Source organism: Carcharodon carcharias, chromosome 4, assembly GCF_017639515.1.
Source record: "Carcharodon carcharias isolate sCarCar2 chromosome 4, sCarCar2.pri, whole genome shotgun sequence".
Classification (NCBI taxonomy): Eukaryota; Metazoa; Chordata; class Chondrichthyes; order Lamniformes; family Lamnidae; genus Carcharodon; species Carcharodon carcharias.
Genome location: NC_054470.1, coordinates 203,236,210 through 203,258,906, shown reverse-complemented (window position 1 = coordinate 203,258,906; position 22,697 = coordinate 203,236,210). Strand labels below are relative to the sequence as shown.

General features: G+C 51.0%; 1 protein-coding gene across 1 annotated transcript; it reads right to left on the bottom strand.

The window, feature by feature from the left end:
• Window positions 1-1,079: 1,079 nt before the first annotated feature.
• Window positions 1,080-21,972, bottom strand: bxdc2 (brix domain containing 2). The gene is made up of 10 exons (XM_041186269.1): window positions 21,800-21,972; window positions 20,800-20,911; window positions 17,919-17,962; window positions 17,311-17,381; window positions 14,025-14,074; window positions 12,043-12,116; window positions 11,904-11,954; window positions 8,986-9,087; window positions 7,624-7,752; window positions 1,080-1,609 (listed from the first exon to the last, which is right to left on the bottom strand). The coding sequence occupies exons 1-10, from the start codon at window positions 21,938-21,940 to the stop codon at window positions 1,361-1,363; spliced, it is 1,023 nt and encodes a 340-aa protein (XP_041042203.1). The 5' UTR covers window positions 21,941-21,972; the 3' UTR covers window positions 1,080-1,360.
• Window positions 21,973-22,697: the final 725 nt, after the last annotated feature.

The window sequence follows — 22,697 nt, the reverse complement described above, 5'->3', positions numbered from 1 at the left end:
ACCAACACGTGAGAAACACCTGACCTACCTACCTAATCCCATTTACCAGCACTTGGCCCATAGCCTTGAATGTTATGATGTGCCAAGTGCTCATCCAGGTACTTTTTAAAGGATGTGAGGCAACCCGCCTCCACCACCCTCCCAGGCAGCGCATTCCAGACCGTCACCACCCTCTGGGTAAAAAGGTTTTCCTCACATCCTCCCTAAACCTCCTGCCCGTCACCTTGAACTTATGTCCCCTCGTGACTGACCCTTCAACTAAGGGGAACAGCTGCTCCCTATCCACCCTGTCCATGCCCCTCATAATCTTGTACACCTTGATCAGGTCGCCCCTCAGTCTTCTCTGCTCCAACAAAAACAACCCAATTCTATCCAACCTCTCTTCATAACTTAAATGTTTCATCCCAGGCAACATCCTGGTGAATCTCCTTCTGCACCCCCTCCCCTAACCCCAACCTGTCACCATCACAACCCAGGAAGCAGCAATTCCCCTCTCTCACTCTTACCCCCTTTCCCTCTCACCCCCTTTCTCTCTCACCCTCTTGCCCCCCTTTCTCACCCTCTTTCCCCCCTTTCTCTCTCACCCTCTTGCCCCCCTTTCTCACTCTCTTTCCCCCCTTTCTCTCTCACCCTCTTGCCCCCCTTTCTCACCCTCTTGCCCCCTTTCTCTCACCCTCTTTCTCTCTCACCCTTTCCCCCTCACCCTCTTGCACCCTTTCCCCCTCACCCTCTTGCACCCTTTCCCCCTTTCTCTCTCACCCTCTTTCCCCCTTTCTCTCTCACCCTCTTTCCCCCTTTTTCTCTCACCCTCTTTCCCCCTTTCTCTCACCCTTTCCCCCTTTCTCTCTCACCCTTTCCCCCTTTCTCTCTCACCCGCTTTCCCCCTTTTTCTCTCACCCTCTTTGCCCCCCCTCTCTCTTTCCCCCTCTCTCTTTCTCACCCTCTTCCCCCTCTCTCATCCCCTTCCCTGTGATCCCATCACCAGGTAAAAGCCCAGTCTGGGTGCAGGGAGAGACAGTCCATCTCCATCTGCAAACCCCCAAATCTGATTGACAAATACACAAATAACCAGGCAGGAAAACGAGGAAACAATTTTACTGCAGCGTCAAGAATGTATCAAAAAATTTTAAAACATATTTTTAAAATTGATTAATCAAAACTTTTATTCCCACCACATCCCATAGTCCCCTCCCAGTATAGCAGTTCACCTGGGATTATGCAGTTTGACAGGGGATTCAGGAACTTGCTAATGTTTATTTCCCATGTGGTCGTTGACCTATCAGATTGGAGGAGGCAATTCCCTGGTGGTTTGGATGGGAATTTTGCCAGTGGGTGATTCCAGTCTGGATGGAGTGTCCGTCTATCTTCGCAGTTTCATTCTCTGACGTTTGAACGGCCTCTTTTTCCTGTTTGGATTTCTGGGTTGTTCTGGAGGAGGTTCTAGTTGCGTGAGGGATGATTTCTCATCAGCCGGCGTATCAAAAACTGCTTGAGTGGGGTCCTCGGGTAAAGTCAAACGCTCCTCAGTCTGCTGGATGCGCTGGAACCGCTTCATCTGATGTTTCTCCAGAAAGCGATCAGCAGCAGCTATCCGCAAAATCCTTCGGTGCTGGAGACAGACACAGGGGTGAAAGTTAGAACCAGAAACAAGAGAGAGCATCGAGTTAGAAACCAGAGAGAGAGAGAGAGAGAGAGAGAGAGGAGAATTACAACCCAGAAACAGAGAGAGCAGCGAGAGGTAGAACCCACAGAGAGAGAGAGGGGAGAGTTACAACCCAAAAAGAGAGCAGCGAGAGGTAAAACCCAGAGAGGGAGGGAAGAGTTACAACCCAGAAACAGAGACAGCAGCGAGAGGTAGAACCCAGAGAGTTATAACCCAGAAATAGGGAGAGCAGCAAGAGGTAGAACCCAGAGAGAGAGAGTTATAACCCAGAAACAGAGAGAGCAGCGAGTTACAACCCAGAGAGGGGAGAATTACAACCCAAAAAGAGAGCAGCGAGAGGTAAAACCCAGAGAGGGAAGAGTTACAACCCAAAAACAGAGAGCAGCAGCAAGAGGTAGAACCCAGAGAGAGAGAGAGTTATAACCCAGAAACAGGGAGAGCAGCGAGTTAGAACCCAGAGAGAGAGAGAGAGAGAGAGAGTTATAACCCAGAAACAGAGAGAGCAGTGAGTTAGAACCCAGAGAGAGAGAAAGAGTTACAACCCAGAAACAGGGAGCAGCGAGAGGTAGAACCCAGAGAGAGAGGGGTGAGTTACAACCCAGAAACAGGGAGAGCAGCGAGAGGTAGAACCCAGGGAGAGAGGGGTGAGTTACAACCCAGAAACAGGGAGAGCAGCGAGTTACAACCCAGAAACAGAGAGAGCAGCAAGAGGTAGAACCCACAAACAAAGAGAAAGTTAGAACCAGACAACAGGGGGAGCAGCAAGTTAGAACCCAGAGAGAGTGTTACAACCCAGAAACAGAAAGAGGGAGAGAGAGGGGGGCTGGGGGAGAGAACCCAGGGAAGAGGGAGAACAGTTAGAGTCAGATCCCAGAACAGAGCAGGGAGAATTGGAACCCAGAATGAGAAATAAATAAAACACTCGCTCACATTCATCACACAATTTGGAGAAAGTGCACATTCACAAGAAACAGCAGTAGGCCACTCAGCCCATTGAGCTTGCTCCGCCATTCAATACAATCAAGGCTGATCGTGGGCCTCAACTCCACTTTCACACACCATCCCCATATCCCTCAACTCCCTTAGTCCAAAAATCGGCACAGTGCAGACACAGTACCAGTTGGGTGCTGCACTGTCAGAGGGTCAGTACTGAGGGAGTGCTGCTTTGTCGGAGGGTCAGTGCTGAGGGAGTGCTGCACTGTCAGAGGGTCAGTACTGAGGGACTGCTGCACTGTCGGAGGGTCAGTACTGAGGGAGTGCTGCACTGTCAGAGGGTCAGTTCTGAGGGAGTGTTGCACTCTCAGAGGGGCAGTACTGAGGGAGTGCTGCATTGTCAGAGGGTCAGTACTGAGGGACTGCTGCACTGTCAGAGGGTCAGTCCTGAGGGACTGCTGCATTGTCAGAGGGTCAGTCCTGAGGGACTGCTGCATTGTCAGAGGGTCAGTCCTGAGGGAGTGCTGCATTGTCAGAGGGTCAGTCCTGAGGGAGTGCTGCACTGTCAGAGGGTCAGTACTGAGGGAGTGCTGCACTGTCAGAGGGTCAGTACTGAGGGAGTGCTGCACCGTCAGAGGGTCAGTACTGAGGGAGTGCTGCACCGTCAGAGGGTCAGTACTGAGGGAGTGCTGCACTGTCAGAGGGTCAGTACTGAGGGAGTGCTGCACTGTCAGAGGGTCAGTACTGAGGGAGTGCTGCACTGTCAGAGGGTCAGTACTGAGGGAGTGCTGCACTGTCAGAGGGTCAGTACTGAGGGAGTGCTGCACTGTCAGAGGGTCAGTACTGAGGGAGTGCTGCACTGTCAGAGGGTCAGTACTGAGGGAGCGCTGCACTGTCGGAGAATCAGTACTGAGGGAGTGCTGCACTGTCAGAGAATTAGTACTGAGGGAGTGCTGCACTGTCAGAAGGTCAGTAGTGGGGGAGTGCTGCACTGTCAGAGGGTCATTACTGAGGGAGTGCTGCACTGTCAGAGGGTCAGTACAGGGGGAGTGCTGCACTGTCAGAGGGTCAGTACAGGGGGACTGCTGCACTGTCAGTGAGTCAGTACTGAGGGAGTGCTGCACTGTCAGAGGGTCAGTACTGGGGGACTGCCGCACTGTCAGAGGGTCAGTACTGAGGGAGTGCCGCACTGTCAGAGGGTCAGTACTGAGGGAGTGCCGCACTGTCAGAGGGTCAGTTCTGAGGGAGTGCTGCACTGTCAGAAGGTCAGTTCTGAGGCAGTGCTGCACTGTCAGAGGGTCAGTACTGAGCGAGCGCTGCACTGTCAGAGGGTCAGTACTGGGGGAGTGCTGCACTGTCAGAGGGTCAGTACTGAGGGAGTGCTGCACTGTCAGAGGGTCAGTACTGAGGGAGTGCTGCACTGTCAGAAGGTCAGTACTGAGGGAGTGCTGCACTGTCAGAAGGTCAGTACTGGGGGAGTGCTGCACTGTCAGAGGGTCAGTACTGGGGGACTGCTGCACTGTCAGAGGGTCAGTACTGGGGGACTGCTGCAGTGTCAGAGGGTCAGTACTGGGGGACTGCTGCACTGTCGGAGGGTCAGTACTGAGGGAGTGCCACACTATCAGAGGGTCAGTGCTGAGGGAGTGCCGCACTGTCAGAGGGTCAGTTCTGAGGGAGTGCTGCACTGTCAGAAGGTCAGTTTTGAGGGAGTGCTGCACTGTCAGAAGGTCAGTTCTGAGGGAGTGCTGCACTGTCAGAGGGTCAGTACTGGGGGAGTGCTGCACTCTCGGAGGGTCAGTACTGAGGGAGTGCTGCACTGTCAGAAGTTCAGTACTGAAGGAGTGCTGTACTGTCAGAGGGTCAGTATTGGGGGACTGCTGCACTGTCAGAGGGTCAATACTGGGGGTCTGCTGCACTGTCAGAGGGTCAATACTGAGGGAGTGCTGCACTGTCAGAGGGTCAGTACTGGGGGAGTGCTGCACTGTTGGAGGTTTGGTACGGAGGGAGTGCTGCACTGTCAGAGGGTCAGTACTGAGGGAGTGCTGCACTGTCGGAGGGTCAGTACTGAGGGAGTGCTGCACTGTCAGAAGGTCAGTACTGAGGGAGTGCTGCACTGTCAGAGGGTCAGTACTGGGGGAGTGCTGCACTGTCAGAGAGTCAGTACTGAGGGAGTGCTGCACTGTCGGAGGGTCAGTACTATGGGAGTGCTGCACTGTCAGAAGGTCAGTACTGAGGAAGTGCTGCACTGTCAGAGGGTCAGTTCTGGGGGAGTGCTGCACTGTCAGAGAGTCAGTACTGAGGGAGTGCTGCACTGTCAGAGGGTCAGTACTGGGGGAGTGCTGCACTGTCAGAAGGTCAGTACTGAGGGAGTGCTGCACTGTCAGAGGGTCAGTACTGGGGGAGTGCTGCACTGTCAGAAGGTCAGTAGTGGGGGAGTGCTGCACTGTCAAAGGGTCAGTACAGGGGGAGTGCTGCACTGTCAGAGGGTCAGTACTGAGGGAGTGCTGCACTGTTGGAGGTTTGGTACGGAGGGAGTGCTGCACTGTCAGAGGGTCAGTAATGAGGGAGTGCTGCACTGTCAGAGGGTCAGTACAGGGGGAGTGCTGCACTGTCAGAGGGTCAGTACTGGGGGACTGCTGCACTGTCAGAGGGTCAGTACTGGGGGAGTGCCGTACTGTCAGAGGGTCAGTACTGAGGGAGTGCCACAGTGTCAGAGGGTCAGTTCTGAGGGAGTGCTGCACTGTCAGAAGGTCAGTTCTGAGGGAGTGCTGCACTGTCAGAGGGTCAGTACTGGGGGAGTGCTGCACTGTCAGAAGGTCAGTTCTGAGGAAGTGCTGCACTGTCAGAGGGTCAGTACTGAGGGAGTGCTGCACTGTTGGAGGGTCAGTACTGAGGGAGTGCTGCACTGTCAGAGGGTCAGTACTGAGGGAGTGCTGCACTGTCAGAAGGTCAGTACTGAGGGAGTGCTGCACTGTCAGAGGGTCAGTGCTGGGGGAGTGCTGCACTGTCAGAGGGTCAGTACTGGGGGACTGCTGCACTGTCAGAGGGTCAATACTGGGGGACTACTGCACTGTCGGAGGGTCAGTACTGAGGGAGTTCTGCACTGTCAGAGGGTCAGTACTGGGGGAGTGCTGCACTGTTGGAGGTTTGGTACGGAGGGAGTGCTGCACTGTCAGAGGGTCAGTAATGAGGGAGTGCTGCACTGTCGGAGGGTCAGTACTGAGGGAGTGCTGCACTGTCAGGGGGTCAGTACTGAGGGAGTGCTGCACTGTCAGAGGGTCAGTACTGGGGGAGAGCTGCACTGTCAGACGGTCAGTTCTGAGGGAGTGCTGCACTGTCAGAGGGTCAGTACTGGGGGAGTGCTGCACTGTCAGAGGGTCAGTACTGAGGGAGTGCTGCACTGTCAGAGGGTCAGTACTAAAGAAGTGCTGCACTGTCAGAGGGTCAGTACTGGGAGAGTGCTGCACTGTCAGAGGGTCAGTACTGAGGGAGTGCTGCACTGTCAGAGGGTCAGTACTGGGGGAGTGCTGCACTGTCAGAGGGTCAGTGCTGAGGGAGTGCTGCACTGTCAGAGGGTCAGTACTGGGGGAGTGCTGCACCGTCAGAGGGTCAGTACTGGGGGAGTGCTGCACTGTCAGAGGGTCAGTACTGGGGGAGTGCTGCACTGTCAGAGGGTCAGTACTGGGGGAGTGCTGCGCTGTCAGAGGGTCAGTACTGGGGGAGTGCTGCACTGTCAGAGGGTCAGTACTGGGGGAGTGCTGCATCGTCAGAGGGTCAGTACTGGGGGAGTGCTGCACTGTCGGAGGGTCAGTACTGGGGGAGTGCTGCACTGTCGGAGGGTCAGTACTGAGGGAGTGCTGCACTGTCAGAGGGTCAGTACTGAGGGAGTGCTGCACTGTCAGAGGGTCAGTACTGAGGGAGTGCTGCACTGTCAGAGGGTCAGTACTGGGGGAGTGCTGCACTGTCAGAGGGTCAGTACTGGGGGAGTGCTGCACTGTCAGAGGGTCAGTACTGAGGGAGTGCTGCACTGTCGGAGGGTCAGTACTGGGGGAGTGCTGCACTGTCGGAGGGTCAGTACTGAGGGAGTGCTGCATTATTGGCGGTGTTGTCTTTAAGCTGAGGCACACCAAGGCCCTGTCTGTCTCTCAGGTGGATGTAAAGGTTCCCATGGCATTATTCGAAGAGCAGCGGGATTCTTCCTGTTCTCTGGTCTGTTAACCAACATCACAAAGCTGGTATTAACTCACTGCAGTTTGTGGGACATTGCAGTGAGTAAATTAGGATAGGAAATGCTCTGGCTGTCTGTGCTCTGTGATGCTGGTTGCTCTATAGAAATGTGAGCTTTGAGAGGATTCGGACAAGCTAAGTGAATGGGCAAGAACATGGCAGATGGAATACAACGTGAATAAGTGTGAAGTTATCCACTTTGGTAGAAAAAACAGAAAGGCAGAGTATTCCTTAAATGGTGAGAGGTTGGGAAGTGTTGATGTCCAAAGGGACCTGGGTGTCCTTGTCCATGAGTCACTGAAAGCTAACACGCAGGTACAGCAGGCAAATAGGAAGGTAAATGGTGTGTTGGCCTTCATTACGAGGGGATTTGAGTGCAGAAGTAAAGATGTCTTGCTGCAATTGTACAGAGCTTTGGTGAGACTGCACCTGGAGTATTGTGTACAGTTTTGGTCTCCTTATCTAAGAAATGATATATTTGCCAGAGAGAGAGAGTGCAACGATGGTTCACCGGACTGATTCCTGGGATGGCAGGATTGTCGTTTGAGGAGAGATTGAGGAGACTGGGCCTGTATTCTCTAGAATTTCAAAGAATGAGCAGTGACCTCACTGAAACTTACACAATTCATACAGGGCTCGAGAGGGTGGGTGCAGGAAGGATGCCACAGCAGGACTGATGGGCCGAATAGCCTACTCCTGATCCAATTTCCTAGGATTCAGAGTTCCCCTGCAGTCTTGCTTGTTTTAGTTGGCTGAGTCAGACATTTCTCCCTGTAACTGGGTTGGGAGGTCCTGCTTACCATGTTTGGAGACTGATAGGTGGGATTTTCATAGAGTGTCGGTCCCCCAAAACTGCCCTGGAAAATCTTAATAAGGTTTAGAACAAAGCGTGGTCCAATTTCAACCAGAGCTCCATCCTCTTCGATAATCTGTAACAGAGAAAAGGAAATCAAATCAGAGAAGCTGATTAAAAAGGGAGGTAGTTCAAAGGGAATTGGACTGTTATTTGAAAAGGAAGGTGGTGCAGGGTTACAGGGAGAAGGCTGGGGGCTGACACTCGGTTCATTTGGAGCAGGCAGGATGGGCCAAGTGGCCTCCTTCTGCACTGTAAGAATTCTGTAAAACTCGACAGTGATAAAAGCCTGAAGTCTGGACCCCTGCTGGGGAGTGGACACAGCAGAATGATACTGGGGGGTAAAGGGTTAAATTCGGAGGATGCAGAGTCATTAACCTGAAATGTTAACTCTTGTTTCTCTCTCCATTGCTGCCGCCTGACCTGAGTATTCCCAGCATTTTCTGTTTTTATTTCAGGTTTCCAGCATTAGCAGTATTTTGCCTACACTAGGTTTGTATTCTCCAGTTTAGAAGACAAGGGGGCGATCTTTTTTTAAATTCTTTCACGGGATGTGGGTGTCGCTGGCTAGACCAGCACTTACTGCCCATGGCTGATCTGATAATCCTCAACTCCACTTTCCTGCTTTTTCCCCATAACCCTTGATTCCCTTACTGATTAAAAATCTGTCTATCTCAGCCTTGAATATACTTAATGACCCAGCCTCTACAGCCCTCTGTGGTAAAGAATTCCACAGATTCACTACCCTCTGAGAGAAGAAATTCCTCCTCATCTCTGTTTTAAATGGACACTCCCTTACTCTGAGATTATGCCCTCTGGTCCAAGACTCTCCCAGAGGGGGAAACAACCTCTCAGCATCTACTCTGTCAAACCCCCTAAGAATCTTATATGTTTCAATAAGGTCACCTCTCATTCTTCTAAACTCCAATGAGTACAGGCCCAACCTACTCAACCTCTCCTCATAAGGTCCATACACCAACCCAATTGTGAACCGCAGGCATCTCATTCCAATCACTGTCTACCACCCCCTACAAACATCCCCAGGGAGGAAGAAGTGCCTCATTAGGCAGGGAGAAGGTGTTATCATCCTGCACCTCCCTAGCCAGCAGTGAGGCTGAACCCAGGTCTTTGATGATTCAATTACTCAAAATATCCTTGGAGAGACAGCCAGAGTGACTCCCCCACAGCCCCTCTACCTGGGACAAGGTTCAACAACCCCCAGCTCACACCAAACTGCAGTGAGGTGAAGTCTCCTCCTGCCCTCATAACAGCAGGCTTACAGGATTTAAAAAAACCGCTTCAAACTGACCTGATAGTTCCTGAACCAGATCCTGTTGTCGGTGATGGTGAATGTGAAGATGTGATCAACAAAGGGCTGACTCTTCGGGTGGTAGTGAGGTGTTGAAAAGATCTGCAAGAGAAAGGGTTATACCAAACCAGACTGGACAGGGGAACAGTAACACACAGTCCTTTGGGTAACACACTGAAACAGTTTGACAAACTCTACCTCGCCTGCATTGTGTTCTTTGCCTAGGCTCCTTCCACAGCACCTTCCAAACCCACAACCACTCCCATCTAGAAGGACAAGGGCAGCAGATAGATGGGAAGTTCCTCTCCAAGTCACTTACCATCCTGACTTAGGAACAGGAGGAGGCCATTTAGCCCCTTGAGCCTGTTCTTCTATTCAATGAGATCATGGCTGATCTGTGACCTAACTCCTTATATCCTCCTTTGCCCCATTTCCTTTAATACTTTTAGATAACAAAAACCAGTCAATCTGAGAGTTAAAATCAACAATTGATCCACCACCAACTGCTGGTTGTGGAAGAGTTCCAAACTTCTCCCACCCTTTGTGTGTGGAAGTGTTTCCGAATTTCACTCCTGAAAACTCTGGCTGTCATTATTAAACTCTGGCCCCTAGTCCCGGACTCCCCAACCAGTGGGAATAGTTTCTCCCAATCAACCCTATCAGTTCCCCTTCATATTTTGATAATTTCAATAATATTACCCCTCAATCTAAATTCCAGAGAATACAGCCCTAGTTTGTGTAATCTCTCCTAGTAATGTAGCCCTTGGAGTCCCACCATTCTGCTAAATCTATGCTGCACTGTCCCAAATATCAATATCTCCTTCCTAAAGTGTGGGGCCCAGAGCTGCTCCCAGTAACTCCAGGTGTGGGTCTAACAGGGCTTTGTACAGCTGAGGCATGTCTTCTCTCCATGAAAAAAAAATCTAGTTGTCTATATATATTATATATATATATATATGAGGAAATATATCACTGTTCCTTCCCTGTCACTGGGTCAAAATCCTGGAACTCCCTCCCTAACAGCACTGTGGGTGTACCTACACCACATGGACGGCAGCGGTTCAAGAAGGCAGCTCACCACCACCTTCTCAAGGGCAACTAGGGATGGGCAACAACAGCAGACACTGATTACAGATCGATGTGTGACTAACAGTGTACACTGATTACAGATCGATGTGTGACTGTAACAGTGTACACTGATTACAGATCGATGTGTGACTGTAACAGTGTACACTGATTACAGATCGATGTGTGACTGTAACAGTGTACACTGATTACAGATCGATGTGTGACTGTAACAGTGTACACTGATTACAGATCGATGTGTGACTGTAACAGTGTACACTGATTACAGATCGATGTGTGACTGTAACAGTGTACACTGATTACAGATCGATGTGTGACTGTAACAGTGTACACTGATTACAGATCAATGTGTGACTGTAACAGCGTACACTGATTACAGATCAATGTGTGACTGTAACAGTGTACACTGATTACAGATCAATGTGTGACTAACAGTGTACACTGATTACAGATCGATGTGTGACTGTAACAGCGTACACTGATTACAGATCGATGTGTGACTGTAACAGCGTACACTGATTACAGATCGATGTGTGACTGTAACAGTGTACACTGATTACAGATCGATGTGTGACTGTAACAGTGTACACTGATTACAGATCGATGTGTGACTGTAACAGTGTACACTGATTACAGATCGATGTGTGACTGTAACAGTGTACACTGATTACAGATCATACGAACTGGGAGCAGGAGTAGGCCATTCAGCCCTTCGAGACTGCTCCGCCAGTCAATAAGGTCTCGGCTGTGCGAATGTAACCTCCTGCCTACCCCGATAACCTTACACCCCCTTGTTAATCGAGAATCTATCCACCTCTGCCTTAAAAATATTCAAAGACTCTCTTTCGACCAGCTTTTCAGGGAGAGAGTTCCAAAGATTCAAAACATCCAGAGAAAAAAAATCTCCTCAGCCCCAACTTAAACGAGCGACCTCATATTTTTAAACAGTGACCCTGAATTCCAGGTGTAAAAGGTTGGGGCCCAACTTCCGCAGATGGCAAGAGTGACTAGCACTTCTGTCAAGGAGCAGTTTGGAAGGTAGAGGTCAGAATTCTCTCTCAGGATTTGGGTGTTTCTTTCACTCCTAGACACTGTAAGATCTCCCTTCCAAAGGGGGCTGGAGGAGTGCACTGGCAGAGCGAGCTGGAGGAGTGCACTGGCCGAGCCAGCTGGAGGAGTGCACTGGCAGAGCGAGCTGGAGGAGTGCACTGGCAGAGCGAGCTGGAGGAGTGCACTGGCAGAGCGAGCTGGAGGAGTGCACTGGCAGAGCGAGCTGGAGGAGTGCACCGGCCCAGCCAGCTGGAGGAGCGCACCGGCAGAGCCAGCTGGAGGAGCGCACCGGCAGAGCGAGCTGGAGGAGTGCACTGGCCCAGCCAGCTGGAGGAGTGCACCGGCAGAGCGAGCTGGAGGAGCGCACCGGCAGAGCGAGCTGGAGGAGTGCACTAGCCGAGCGAGCTGGAGGAGCGCATTGGCAGAGCGAGCTGGAGGAGTGCACTGGCCGAGCGAGCTGGAGGAGCGCACTGGCCGAGCGAGCTGGAGGAGTGCACTGGCCGAGCGAGCTGGAGGAGCGCACCGGCAGAGCGAGCTGGAGGAGTGCACCGGCCGAGCGAGCTGGAGGAGCGCACCGGCAGAGCGAGCTGGAGGAGTGCACTGGCCGAGCGAGCTGGAGGAGTGCACTGACAAAGGGAAAGAGACAAGCTGAGCCAGGGGCACAAACTGACTGCAGCAGGTGCTGTAGGTCTGTGTTATTGAGGCAAAGGGGTTGGTCAGACTGTGTCTCCCCGATTCCCTCTGTGTGCTCGAGATCAGAGACAGGGTAAACACAAACTCACCTGGATAAAGAGTTCCTTGAGGACACTGTAATGAGGTTCTTTATCAAAAGTCTGTTGAGAAGAGAAGGAGAAAACAAGTGTTAAACATGTAGCCTCTAGGACAAATAGGACAAAGATTGAAGAATAGCAGCTTCCTCACCGGGTCAAAGGACAGCAGCGGTCTCGAACCTTTCAAACAGTTTCCAGTCATCTTCAACTCATCCAGGGTGTGAACTACAAGAAAAACCAAGGGAGAGAGAGCAAGGGGAGGAGGGGGAAAGAGAGAGGACATTGGGGGGAATGGGGTGTGGGAGGGGAGAGGGGGTGAGCAGGAGGGAGAGAGCAGTGGGGTAGCAGACCAGGGAGACATAAGGATAGCCCAGGGGATGTAGATGAGGGAGAGAGTGCGCCAGCGAATACACAGGGGGAGAGCGCAAGAAGGGAGAGAGAGCAAACGAGGGACAGAAAGTGAGAGAGAGAGAGACAGAAAGAGATATGTGAAGGAGCCACAGGTCACATATGTTCATTGTACTCTGAGCCTGCCATCATTACAGGAGATTCGAAGCTGTCTTCAGCAGGGAGTCAATGTACCATCGGACATGGTAACTCTGACACCCAGACAAAGGGAATCACTGAGACTGGATACCAGCCAGAATCCCAGGCTCGAGGGGTCACAGTGAGATCTGCCTCAACTCAGGACATCAACTCCTGTTGTGACTGGTGCCTGTACTAACATGATCACAGGATGGGAGGAGCCCGTTCAGGCCATCATGCCTGTGCTAGCACTTTGAAAGAGCTTTCCAATTAATTGCACTGCCCTCCTCTTTCCCGACAGACCTGCTGGAGTATTTTTTAAAATGTCCTCACTCATTCTGCATCCGCGCCATTTAAGGAAACACATTCCAAATTACAACAACAAACAGGATCTCAAAACCCTCCTCATCCACCCTGAAGTTTTTCCTAATGCTATCTGTATTCTCTGGTTAGTGATACATTTCCTGAACAAACTCCTCTGCACTCAATCAGCATCCTCCCTCACATTGAGGCAACTCATTTCCTCCCTGACCTCATTCACTTCAAATGAAAAGGAGCTGTCGACACCTCCCAACACACACACAGAGTGTCGACACCTCCAAACACACACACACACACACACACACACAGAGTGTCGACACCTCCAAACACACACACACACACACACACTGAGGAGTGTCGACACCTCCAAACACACACACACACACACACACACACAGAGTGTCGACACCTCCAAACACACACACACACACACACACTGAGGAGTGTCGACACCTCCAAACACACACACACACTGAGAAGTGTCGACACCTCCAAACACACACACACACTGAGAAGTGTCGACACCTCCAAACACACACACACACTAAGTGTCGACACCTCCAAACACACACACTGAGAAGTGTCGACACCTCCAAATACACACACACACTGAGAAGTGTCGACACCTCCAAACACACACACACACACACACACACACACACACACACACACACACACACACACACACACACACACACAGAAGTGTCGACACCTCCAAACACACACACACACTGAGGAGTGTCGACACCTCCAAACACACACACACACTGAGGAGTGTCGACACCTCCAAACACACACACTGAGGAGTGTCGACACCTCCAAACACACACACACACACACACACACTGAGGAGTGTTGACACCTCCAAACACACACACACACTGAGGAGTGTCGACACCTCCAAACACACACACACACACACTGAGGAGTGTCGACACCTCCAAACACACACACACACACTGAGAAGTGTCGACACCTCCAAACACACACACACTGAGGAGTGTCGACACCTCCAAACACACACACACTGAGGAGTGTCGACACCAAAATCTGTAGCCACCAACAATTCAGCTCTAAGTCACATTCCCTTCCATCAATGTGGGACAAAGCCTGCTGACTCCTGTCATCGAAGAGAGATGTACATGGGGCCAGAGTTAGTGCTGTATGCAGCTTGGGAATATGGTTACTAACCTTGAGATATCAGACCACTGCCTGAGTATCCCTCCCCAGGGCAGTGAAACATTTAAACACATTAAACCCACTACCCACAGACAACAGCAAACTTACTGTTTTGTATTAAAAATTTGGCAGATGGTCCATGTGGTACATTTGAGATCCTGAAACACACAGAAAATATTTGCATCATTTAGAACCTGCATTTCATTCAGATTAAAAACAGCCCAAACTGAACAGGTACAGGCTCCGTCAGAACATGCCTACACAGGCCCGGTACCCCCACCCCACAACAACTCGGCCTCCTCCCCGCAATCCCCACCCCCTCCACTCAACTCTACCTCCTCGTACTCCCCCTCCCCCCCCCAACTCTGCCCCCACACTCTCCCAAAAGCCCTGATTGTGGTTCATGTGGAGGGTAACAGGTAGGGTAGGCTTAGCCCCCTGAACCAGGTTTAACCCTCACCCAAACCCCCGAAACCCAGCTTTCAACATAAGGAATAAGAGCAGGAATAGACCATTTCCTTTATTCATTCATGGGATGTGGGCATCGCTGGCTAGCCCAGCATTTATTGTCCATCCCTAATTGCCCTTGAGAAGGTGGTGGTGAGCTGCCTTCTTGAACCGCTGAAGTCCATGTGGTGTAGGTACACCCACAGTGCTGTTAGGGAGGGAGTTCCAGGATTTTGACCCAGCGACAGTGAAGGAATGGTGATATATTTCCAAGTCCAGATGGTGAGTGACTTGGAGGGGAACTTCCAGGTGGTGGTGTTCCCATCTATCGGCTGCCCTTGTCCTTGTAGATGGTAGTGGTCGTGGATTTGGAAGGTGCTGTCAAAGGAGCCTTGGTGAATTCCTGCAGTGCATCTTGTAGATGGTACACACTGCTGCTACTGTGTGTCGGTGGTGGAGGGAGTGAATGTTTGTGGATGTGGTGCCAATCAAGTGGGCTGCTTTGTCCTGGATGGTGTTAAGCTTCTTGAGTGTTGTGGGAGCTGCACGCATCCAGGCAAGTGAGTATTCCATCACACTCCTGACTTGTGCCTTGTAGATGGTGGACAGGCTTTGGGGAGTCAGGAGGTGAGTTACTTGCTGCAGGATTCCTAGCCTCTGACCTGCTCTTGTAGCCACAGTATTTATATGGCTAGTCCAGTTCAGTTTCTGGTCAATGGTAACCCCCAGGATGTTGATAGTGGGGGATTCAGTGATGATAATGCCATTGAATGTCAGGGGGCGATGGTTGGATTCTCTCTTGTTGGAGATGGTCATTGCCTGACACTTGTGTGGTGTGAATGTTACTTGCCACTTGTCAGCCCAAGCCTGGATATTGTCCAGGTCTTGCTGCATTTGGACATGGACTGCTTCAGTATCTGAGGAGTTGTGAATGGTGCTGAACACTGTGCAATCATCAGCGCACATCCCCACTTCTGACCTTATGATGGAAGGAAGGTCATTGATGAAGCAGCTGAAGATGGTTGGGCCGAGGACACTACCCTGAGGAACTCCTGCAGTGATATCCTGGAGCTGAGATGACTGACCTTTAACAACCACAACCATCTTCCTTTGTGCTAGGTATGACTCCAACCAGCAGAGAGTTTTCCCCCTGATTCCCATTGACTCCAGTGTTGCTAGGGCTCCTTGATGCCACACTCGGTCAAATGCTGCCTTGATGTCAAGGGCAGTCACTCTCACCTCACCTTGGGAGCTCAATTCTTTTGTCCATGTTTGAACCAAGGCTGTAATGAGGTCAGGAGCTAAGTGGCCCTGGCAGAACCCAAACTGGGTGTCAGTGAGCAGGTTATTGCCAAGCAAGTGCCGCTTGATAGCGCTGTTGATGATCCCTTCCATTACTTTATTGGTGATTGAGAGTAGACTGATGGGGCAGTAATTGGACATGTTGGATTTGTCCTGCTTTTTGTGTACAGGACATACCTGGACAATTGTCCACATAGCCGGGTAGATGTCAGTGTTGTAGCTGTACTGGAACAGCTTGGATAGGGGCGCGGCAAGTTCTGGAGCACAAGTCTTCAGTACTATTGCTGGAATGTTGTCAGGGTCCATAGACTTTGCAGCATCCAGTGCCTTCAGCTGTTTCTTGATATCATGTGGAGTGAATCGAATTGGCTGAAGACTGGAATCTGTGATGCTGGGGACCTGTGGAGGAGGCCGAGATGGATCATCCACTCGACACTTTTGGCTGAAGATTGTAGCAAATGCTTCAGCCTTATCTTTTGCACTGATGTGCTGGGCTCCCCCATCATTGAGGATGGGGATATTTGTGGAGCCTCCTCCTCCAGTGAGTTGTTTAATTGTCCACCACCATTCACAACTGGATGTGGCAGGATTACAGAGCTTAGAGTGAAGTAATTTCCCCTCATTTCAATCCTAATTGATCAGCCCCTTATCCTGAGACTGTGCCCCCAGGTTTTAGATTCTCCGACCAATGGAAACAATCTCTCAGTGTCCACCCTATCAAACCTTTTCAGAGTCTCATATGTTGCAATGAGATCGCCTCTCATTCTTCTAAACTCCAGAGAATATCGGCCCAACTTACTCAGCCTCTCATCCAAGGATAACCCCCTCATCCCAGGGACCAATCCAGTGAACCTCCGCTGTACCCTCTCTGAGGCAAGTCTATCCTTCCTTAGGTAAGAGCCAAAACTCTGCACGGTATTCCCCAGCTGTGCTCTCACCAATGCCCTGTATAATTGTAGTAAGACTTCTTTATTCTCATACTCCAATCCCTTTGTAATAAACCTGGAACTCCCTCCCTAACAGCACTGTGGGTGTACCTACACCACATGGACTGTAGCAGTTCAAGATGGCAGCTCACCACCACCAAGGGCAATTAGGGCTGGCCGTTTGGTGGTACAGAACTTGAGTATTGCTGAAAAAAGAGACAGGTTGAAGCTTTTCGTCGTGCACTCATCAGGACACTCGCAAGAATAACAATATAAGGGGGAAACAACAATTTATACCCAATGTGAAGAGAGTGCTGATTGGTTGGCAAGTGGCGTTGCCATGGAGAATGCAACTAGGGATGGGCAATAAATGCTGGTCTAGTCAGTGAGTCCCACATCCAAGGAAATAACAACAAAAAGCTAACAAACCATTTAGCTTCCTGATTGCTTGTTGGACCTGCATATTATTTTTGTGACTTATGTACAGGGACACCCAGGTCCCTCTGAATGCATATGTTTCCCAGTCTCTCACCATTCAAAAATATTCTGCTTTTCTATTCTTCTGACCAAAGTGAATCACCTCCCACTTGCCCACCCTGTTACCCACTCACTTAACTTGTCCATCTCTTTGCAGCCTCTTTGTGTCCTCCCCACAGCTTACTCACCACATCCACAGATCCTGATCCCATCACTTGAATAACACGATGATTCTCACTCACCACATGTACAGATCTTGTTTCTTCTTGGCTTCAAAGTACACACACTTATTACAGTTCTTCATTTCACAAATCTGTTGTTGAAGAATCAACAATAGCAGGTTCTCAGATTCAATTAACAAAGAGGTTACTGCTCACAAACCAGTTCCCAACACAGTCCCATCACTGCCTTTCTGGCTGGGGCACATCTGCCCAGAGTCAGGAAACCTGATCCAACTCACTGAGCCAGTGTGTATAGTCAATCTGCTCCCTCATGGACACACTGTCCTCCTGGGATCACCGTGTCTCCTGTGGTTATAGTTCACAGCATCTCCCCTGAGCTCACCGCAGGGAGTAGGGACACACCTGTGGACAGGTGTGTGACAGCTCAGTGCTGCAAAACCACACCCGGTGAAAGGCCAGGAAGCTATCAGCAGCCTGAACATGTGGACCCAGTGTATCAGCAAACGGGTTTGAGTTTTACACAATCAGCAACCACAATGCTGCTCCTCCCACTCTCTCTGTAACCCAGGAACAGCGCCTTCCAGCTCATCCGGGGGATTCTAAGACCAGGCATTCTGCATCTTTCATGTAATTCACACACATATTGCAGTTCCCAGCACACAGCTTACCTCATTAACAACAAACAGCTTGTCCTTTCGATCCATTTTGGTGTCTGGAATTAGAGGAAAGACCTTTCATTAGTTCCACAAAAGGCCTGGAGACCCCAGGTGGCTCACCACTAGGACCCTGCCCCCGGTAGCCAGGGAGACCCCGCCCCTGGTAGCCAGGGAGACCCCGCCCCCCAGTAACCGAGGAAACACGCCCCCGTAACCAGGGATACCCCGCACCCCTGTAACCAGGGAGACCCCGCCCCCAGTAACCGGGGAGACCCCGCCCCCCCAGTAACGGAGGAAACACCCCCCCGTAACCAGGGATACCCCGCACCCCTGTAACCAGGGAAACCCCGCCCCCAAGAAGCTCTTCCACACACATAATTCTGTATTTTCTCATTCTTTAGTGGGGCCTGCGCTTCACTGGCTGGACCAACATTTATTGCCTATCCCTAGTTGCCCTTGAGAAGGTGGTGGTGAGCTGCCTTCTTGAACCGCTGCAGTCCATGTGGTGTAGGTACACCCACAGTGCTGCAATTTTTTTCTGTATTGGTTTGATACAACTGAGTGTCTGGCTTGGCCATTTCAGAGGGTGTTTAAGAGTCAACCACATTGCTGTGGGTCTTGAGTCACATGTAGGTCAGACCAGGTAAGGACAGCAGATTTCCTTCCCTAAAGGACATTAGTGACCCAGGTGGTGAATCCAGTAGTTTCACGATTACTAACGACCATCACAGATGCCAGTCTTCAGCCAATTCAATTCACTCCACGTGATATCGAGAAACAGCTGAAGGCACTGGATACTGCAAAGGCTATGGGCCCTGACAATATTCCAGCAATAGTACTGAAGACTTGTGCTCCAGAACTTGCCGCGCCCCTAGCCAAACTGTTCCAGTACAGCTACAACACTGGCATCTACCCGGCTATGTGGAAAATTGTCCAGGTATGTCCTGTACACAAAACGCAGCACAAATCCAACCCGGCCAATTACCACCCCATTAGTCTACTCCCGATCATCAGTAAAGTAATGGAAGGGGTCATCAACAGTGCTATCAAGTGGCACTTGCTTGGCAATAACCTGCTCACTGACACCCAGTTTGGGTTCCGCCAGGACCACTCAGTTCCTGACCTCATTACAGCCTTGGTTCAAACATGGACAAAAGAGCTGAACTCCTGAGGTGAGGTGAGAGTGACTGCCCTTGACATCAAGGCAGCATTTGACTGAGTGTGGCAACAAGGAGCCCTAGCAAAACTGGAGTCAATGGGAATCGGGGGGGAAACTCTCTGCTGGTTGGAGTCATACCGAGCACAAAGGAAGATGAAACAAAAACAAAAATTGCTGGAAAAACTCAGCAGGTCTGACAGCATCTGTGGAGAGGAACACAGTTAATGTTTCAAGTCCATATGACCCTTCATCAGAATGGACTCAAAATGTTAACTCTGTGTTCCTCTCCACAGATGCTGTCAGACCTGCTGAGTTTTTCCAACTATTTTTGTTTTTGTTTCAGATTTCCAGCATCCGCAGTATTTTGTTTTTAACAAAGGAAGATGGTTGTGGTTGTTGGAGGCCAGTCACCTCAGCTCCAGGACATCACTGCAGGAGTTCCTCAGGGTAGTGTCATCAGCCCAACCATCTTCAGCTGCTTCATCAATGAACTTCCTTCCTTCATAAGGTCAGAAGTGGGGATATTCACTGTTGATTGCACAATGTTCAGCACCATTCATGACTCTTCGGATACTGAAGCAGCCCATGTCCAAATGCAGCAAGACCTGGACAATATCCAGGCTTGGACTGACAAGTGACAAGTAACATTCACACCACATAAGTGTCAGGCAATGACCATCTCCAACAAGAGAAAATCTAACCATCTCCCCATGACATTCAATGGCATTAGCATCACTGAAACCACCGCTATCAACATCCTGGGGGTTACCATCGACCAGAAACTGAACTGGACTAGCCATATAAATACTGTGGCTACAAAAGCAGGTCAGAGGCTAGGCATCCTGTGGAGATTAACTCACCTCCTGACTCTCCAAAGCCTGTCCACCATCTACAAGGCACAAGTCAGGAGTGTGATGGAATACTCCCCACTTGCCTGGATGAGTGCAGCTCCCACAACACTCAAGAAGCTTGACACCATCCAGGACAATGCAGCCCACTTGATTGGCACCACATCTACAAACATTCACTCTCTCCACTACCAATGCACAGTAGCAGCAGTGTGTACCATCTACAAGATGCACTGCAGGAATTCACCAAGGATCCTTTGGCAGCACCTTCCAAACCCATGACCACTACCATCTAGAAGGACAAGGGCAGCAGATAGATGAGAACACCACCACCTGGAAGTTCCCCTCCAAGTCACTCACCATCCTGACTTGGAAATATATCTCCGTTCCTTCACTGTCACTGGGTCAGAATCCTGGAACTCCCTTCCTAACAGCACTGTGGATGTACCTACACCACATGGACTGCAGCGGTTCAAGAAGGCAGCTCATCACCACCTTCTCAAGGGCAACTAGGGATGGACAATAAATACTGGCCCAGCCAGCGATGCCCACATCCCATAAGTGAATAAAAAGAAAGGAAGGTCAGAAAAGCTCTGGTCTGGGGTTTGATAGTTAGAGCAATAGTCAGGTGTCTGTGAAAACATATCTGAAATCAAACCCATGAACAAATAAAAACCCCTCAACACCACTCCCTAACCCTCCAGCAACAACTTGAACTTAATGTTGAAAAGTAAGTCCAGCTCGTTTACAACCCTCCCTAAACTCAGCTTCCTGTCCAATTCATCAGGTAAATGTTTCCAAAATCACAGTCAAAGTTTCGATTTGAAATCCCCCCAAAGCGAGTCCTTATCCCAGTAATTTGAAAGGAAGAAATGTCTTGCGTTACCGGGTTTCGAGTGGGGCATCAGTGTGCGGAGGTCCTGCATCAGATGGCGTGCCCTGTAATCAATCCCTCGAGAGGAGAAGATAAGAACGCGTTCCTTGTTCTTCCATTTGCCCTGTGGTTAAGGTGATTGAGGGCAGGAAGAGTTATGGTTTTTCTCAACCAGATTCTAACTCACATCAAAATCATAAAATCAGAAGAAATAGGAACAGGAAGTGGCCATTCAGCCCTTCAAGCCTGTTCCACAAATCAGGGTTCACCTGAATGTGGCCTTAACTCCACTTTCCTGTCTGCGAACACCGCCCCCCCACCCCCCCCCCCGCCCCACCTCCCAACAACCCTGGACCCCCTTGTAGATCTAAAAAATCTGTTGAACGCAGCCCATTATTCACTGAGGTGGAGAATTCTGAAGACTGAGAACTCTTGGAGCAGGGTCAGCACTGAGTGAGCGCTACACTGATAGAGGGTCAGTACTGAGGGAATGCTGCACAGTTGGAGGTGCTGTTATTTGGATGAGGTGTTAAAATGAGGCCCCAACTGCGCTCTCTGTTCAGGGGCAGGAGGAGGCCATTTGGCCCACCATGTCTGCACTGGCCCTCTCCCTGTAACCCTGCACATTCTTCCTTTTCACCCCTAATAACTCAATTCCCCTTCAGAAAGCCTCGACTGAGCCGGCCTCTCTCACACTCTCAGGCCGTACACCCCAGATCCTAACCTCTCGCTGTGTGAAAGGGTTTCTCCTCATGTCTCCATTGCTTCTTTTACTCATCCCCTTCAATCTGTGCCTCTGGTTCTAGATCCTTCCACCGATGGGAACAGTTTCTATTGACCCTGTCCAGACCCCGCGGGATTTTGAAAACCTCCGTCAAATCTCCTCTCAATGTGAACTGGTGATGATCTGGGTCAACCCCACCTCACTGTCTGGGATCTTGCTGTGTAAATACACTGGGCTCCATTTCAGTGAGGATGCGACAGGCGCTATAACAATGTAACTGGGGCTTACCCTGGACACGGGGCCGGGGATGATGTTCTCTCTGCCCCTGGGAGCTTCAGGCTCCGCTCCCGCCGACTCCTTCCCGCTCATCCGCCGCCGCTTGGCGGCCCCTGCCCCACCGCCGGCCCGCCGCTTGGCCGCCATCACCATGAGGCCGCCGCTTGCGATGTGTCCCCGCTTAGCCCTCCCCACAGGGCGCTTCCGGTGTGTCCCCGCTTAGCCCTCCCCACAGGGCACTTCCGGTGTGTCCCCGCTTAGCCCTCCCCACAGGGCGCTTCCGGTGTGTCCCCGCTTAGCCCTCCCCACAGGGCGCTTCCGGTGTGTCCCCGCTTAGCCCTCGCCACAGGGCACTTCCGGTGCGTCCCCTCTCAGCACTCCCCCGGGCACTTCCGGCGAATTCCGATCACTCTGGTTTGTGGCGATTTCCGGCTGTGAGCTGCCCTCCACAGTCGAATGTCCAGGGGGAAATTTTCTTTCTCGTTCAGGGTGAAGAATGAGGACGGGGTTTGGGGAGGAGGAGGGAGGGGGAGGGGCTCACTGGCCTCTACAAACTGCACCAAGACAGGGTTTGCTGGCTAGTTTCCCTCAGGTTATACCCACATGTGTAACATCTGTCCTTCCAGCCCCTCACCAGGAAAGATGTCACATTATAATGCTCCTGTCAATTGACTGAAACGGTTTAAGTGTTAAAGGTGGGTGTGTCTTTTCTTAAAATTCATTCACAGGATGTGGTCTTCGCTGGCTGGGCCAGCATTTATTGCCCATCCCTAGTTGCCCTTGAGAAGGTGGTGGTGAGCTGCCTTCTTGAGCCGCTGCAGTCCAGGTGGTGTAGGTACACCCACAGTGCTGTTAGGGAGGGAGTTCCAGGATTTTGACCCAGCGACAGTGAAGGAACAGTGATATATTT

Coding starts and splice junctions, on each gene's coding strand:
- bxdc2 (XM_041186269.1), bottom strand. CDS start 21,940: ATGGTGATGGCGGCCAAGCGGCGGGCCGGCGGTGGGGCAGGGGCCGCC. Junction 20,912..21,799: donor TCCCCGGCCCCGTGTCCAGG/GTAAGCCCCAGT, acceptor CCTTAACCACAG/GGCAAATGGAAGAACAAGGA. Junction 1,610..7,623: donor CCTATCAGTCTCCAAACATG/GTAAGCAGGACC, acceptor GTCTGTCTCCAG/CACCGAAGGATTTTGCGGAT.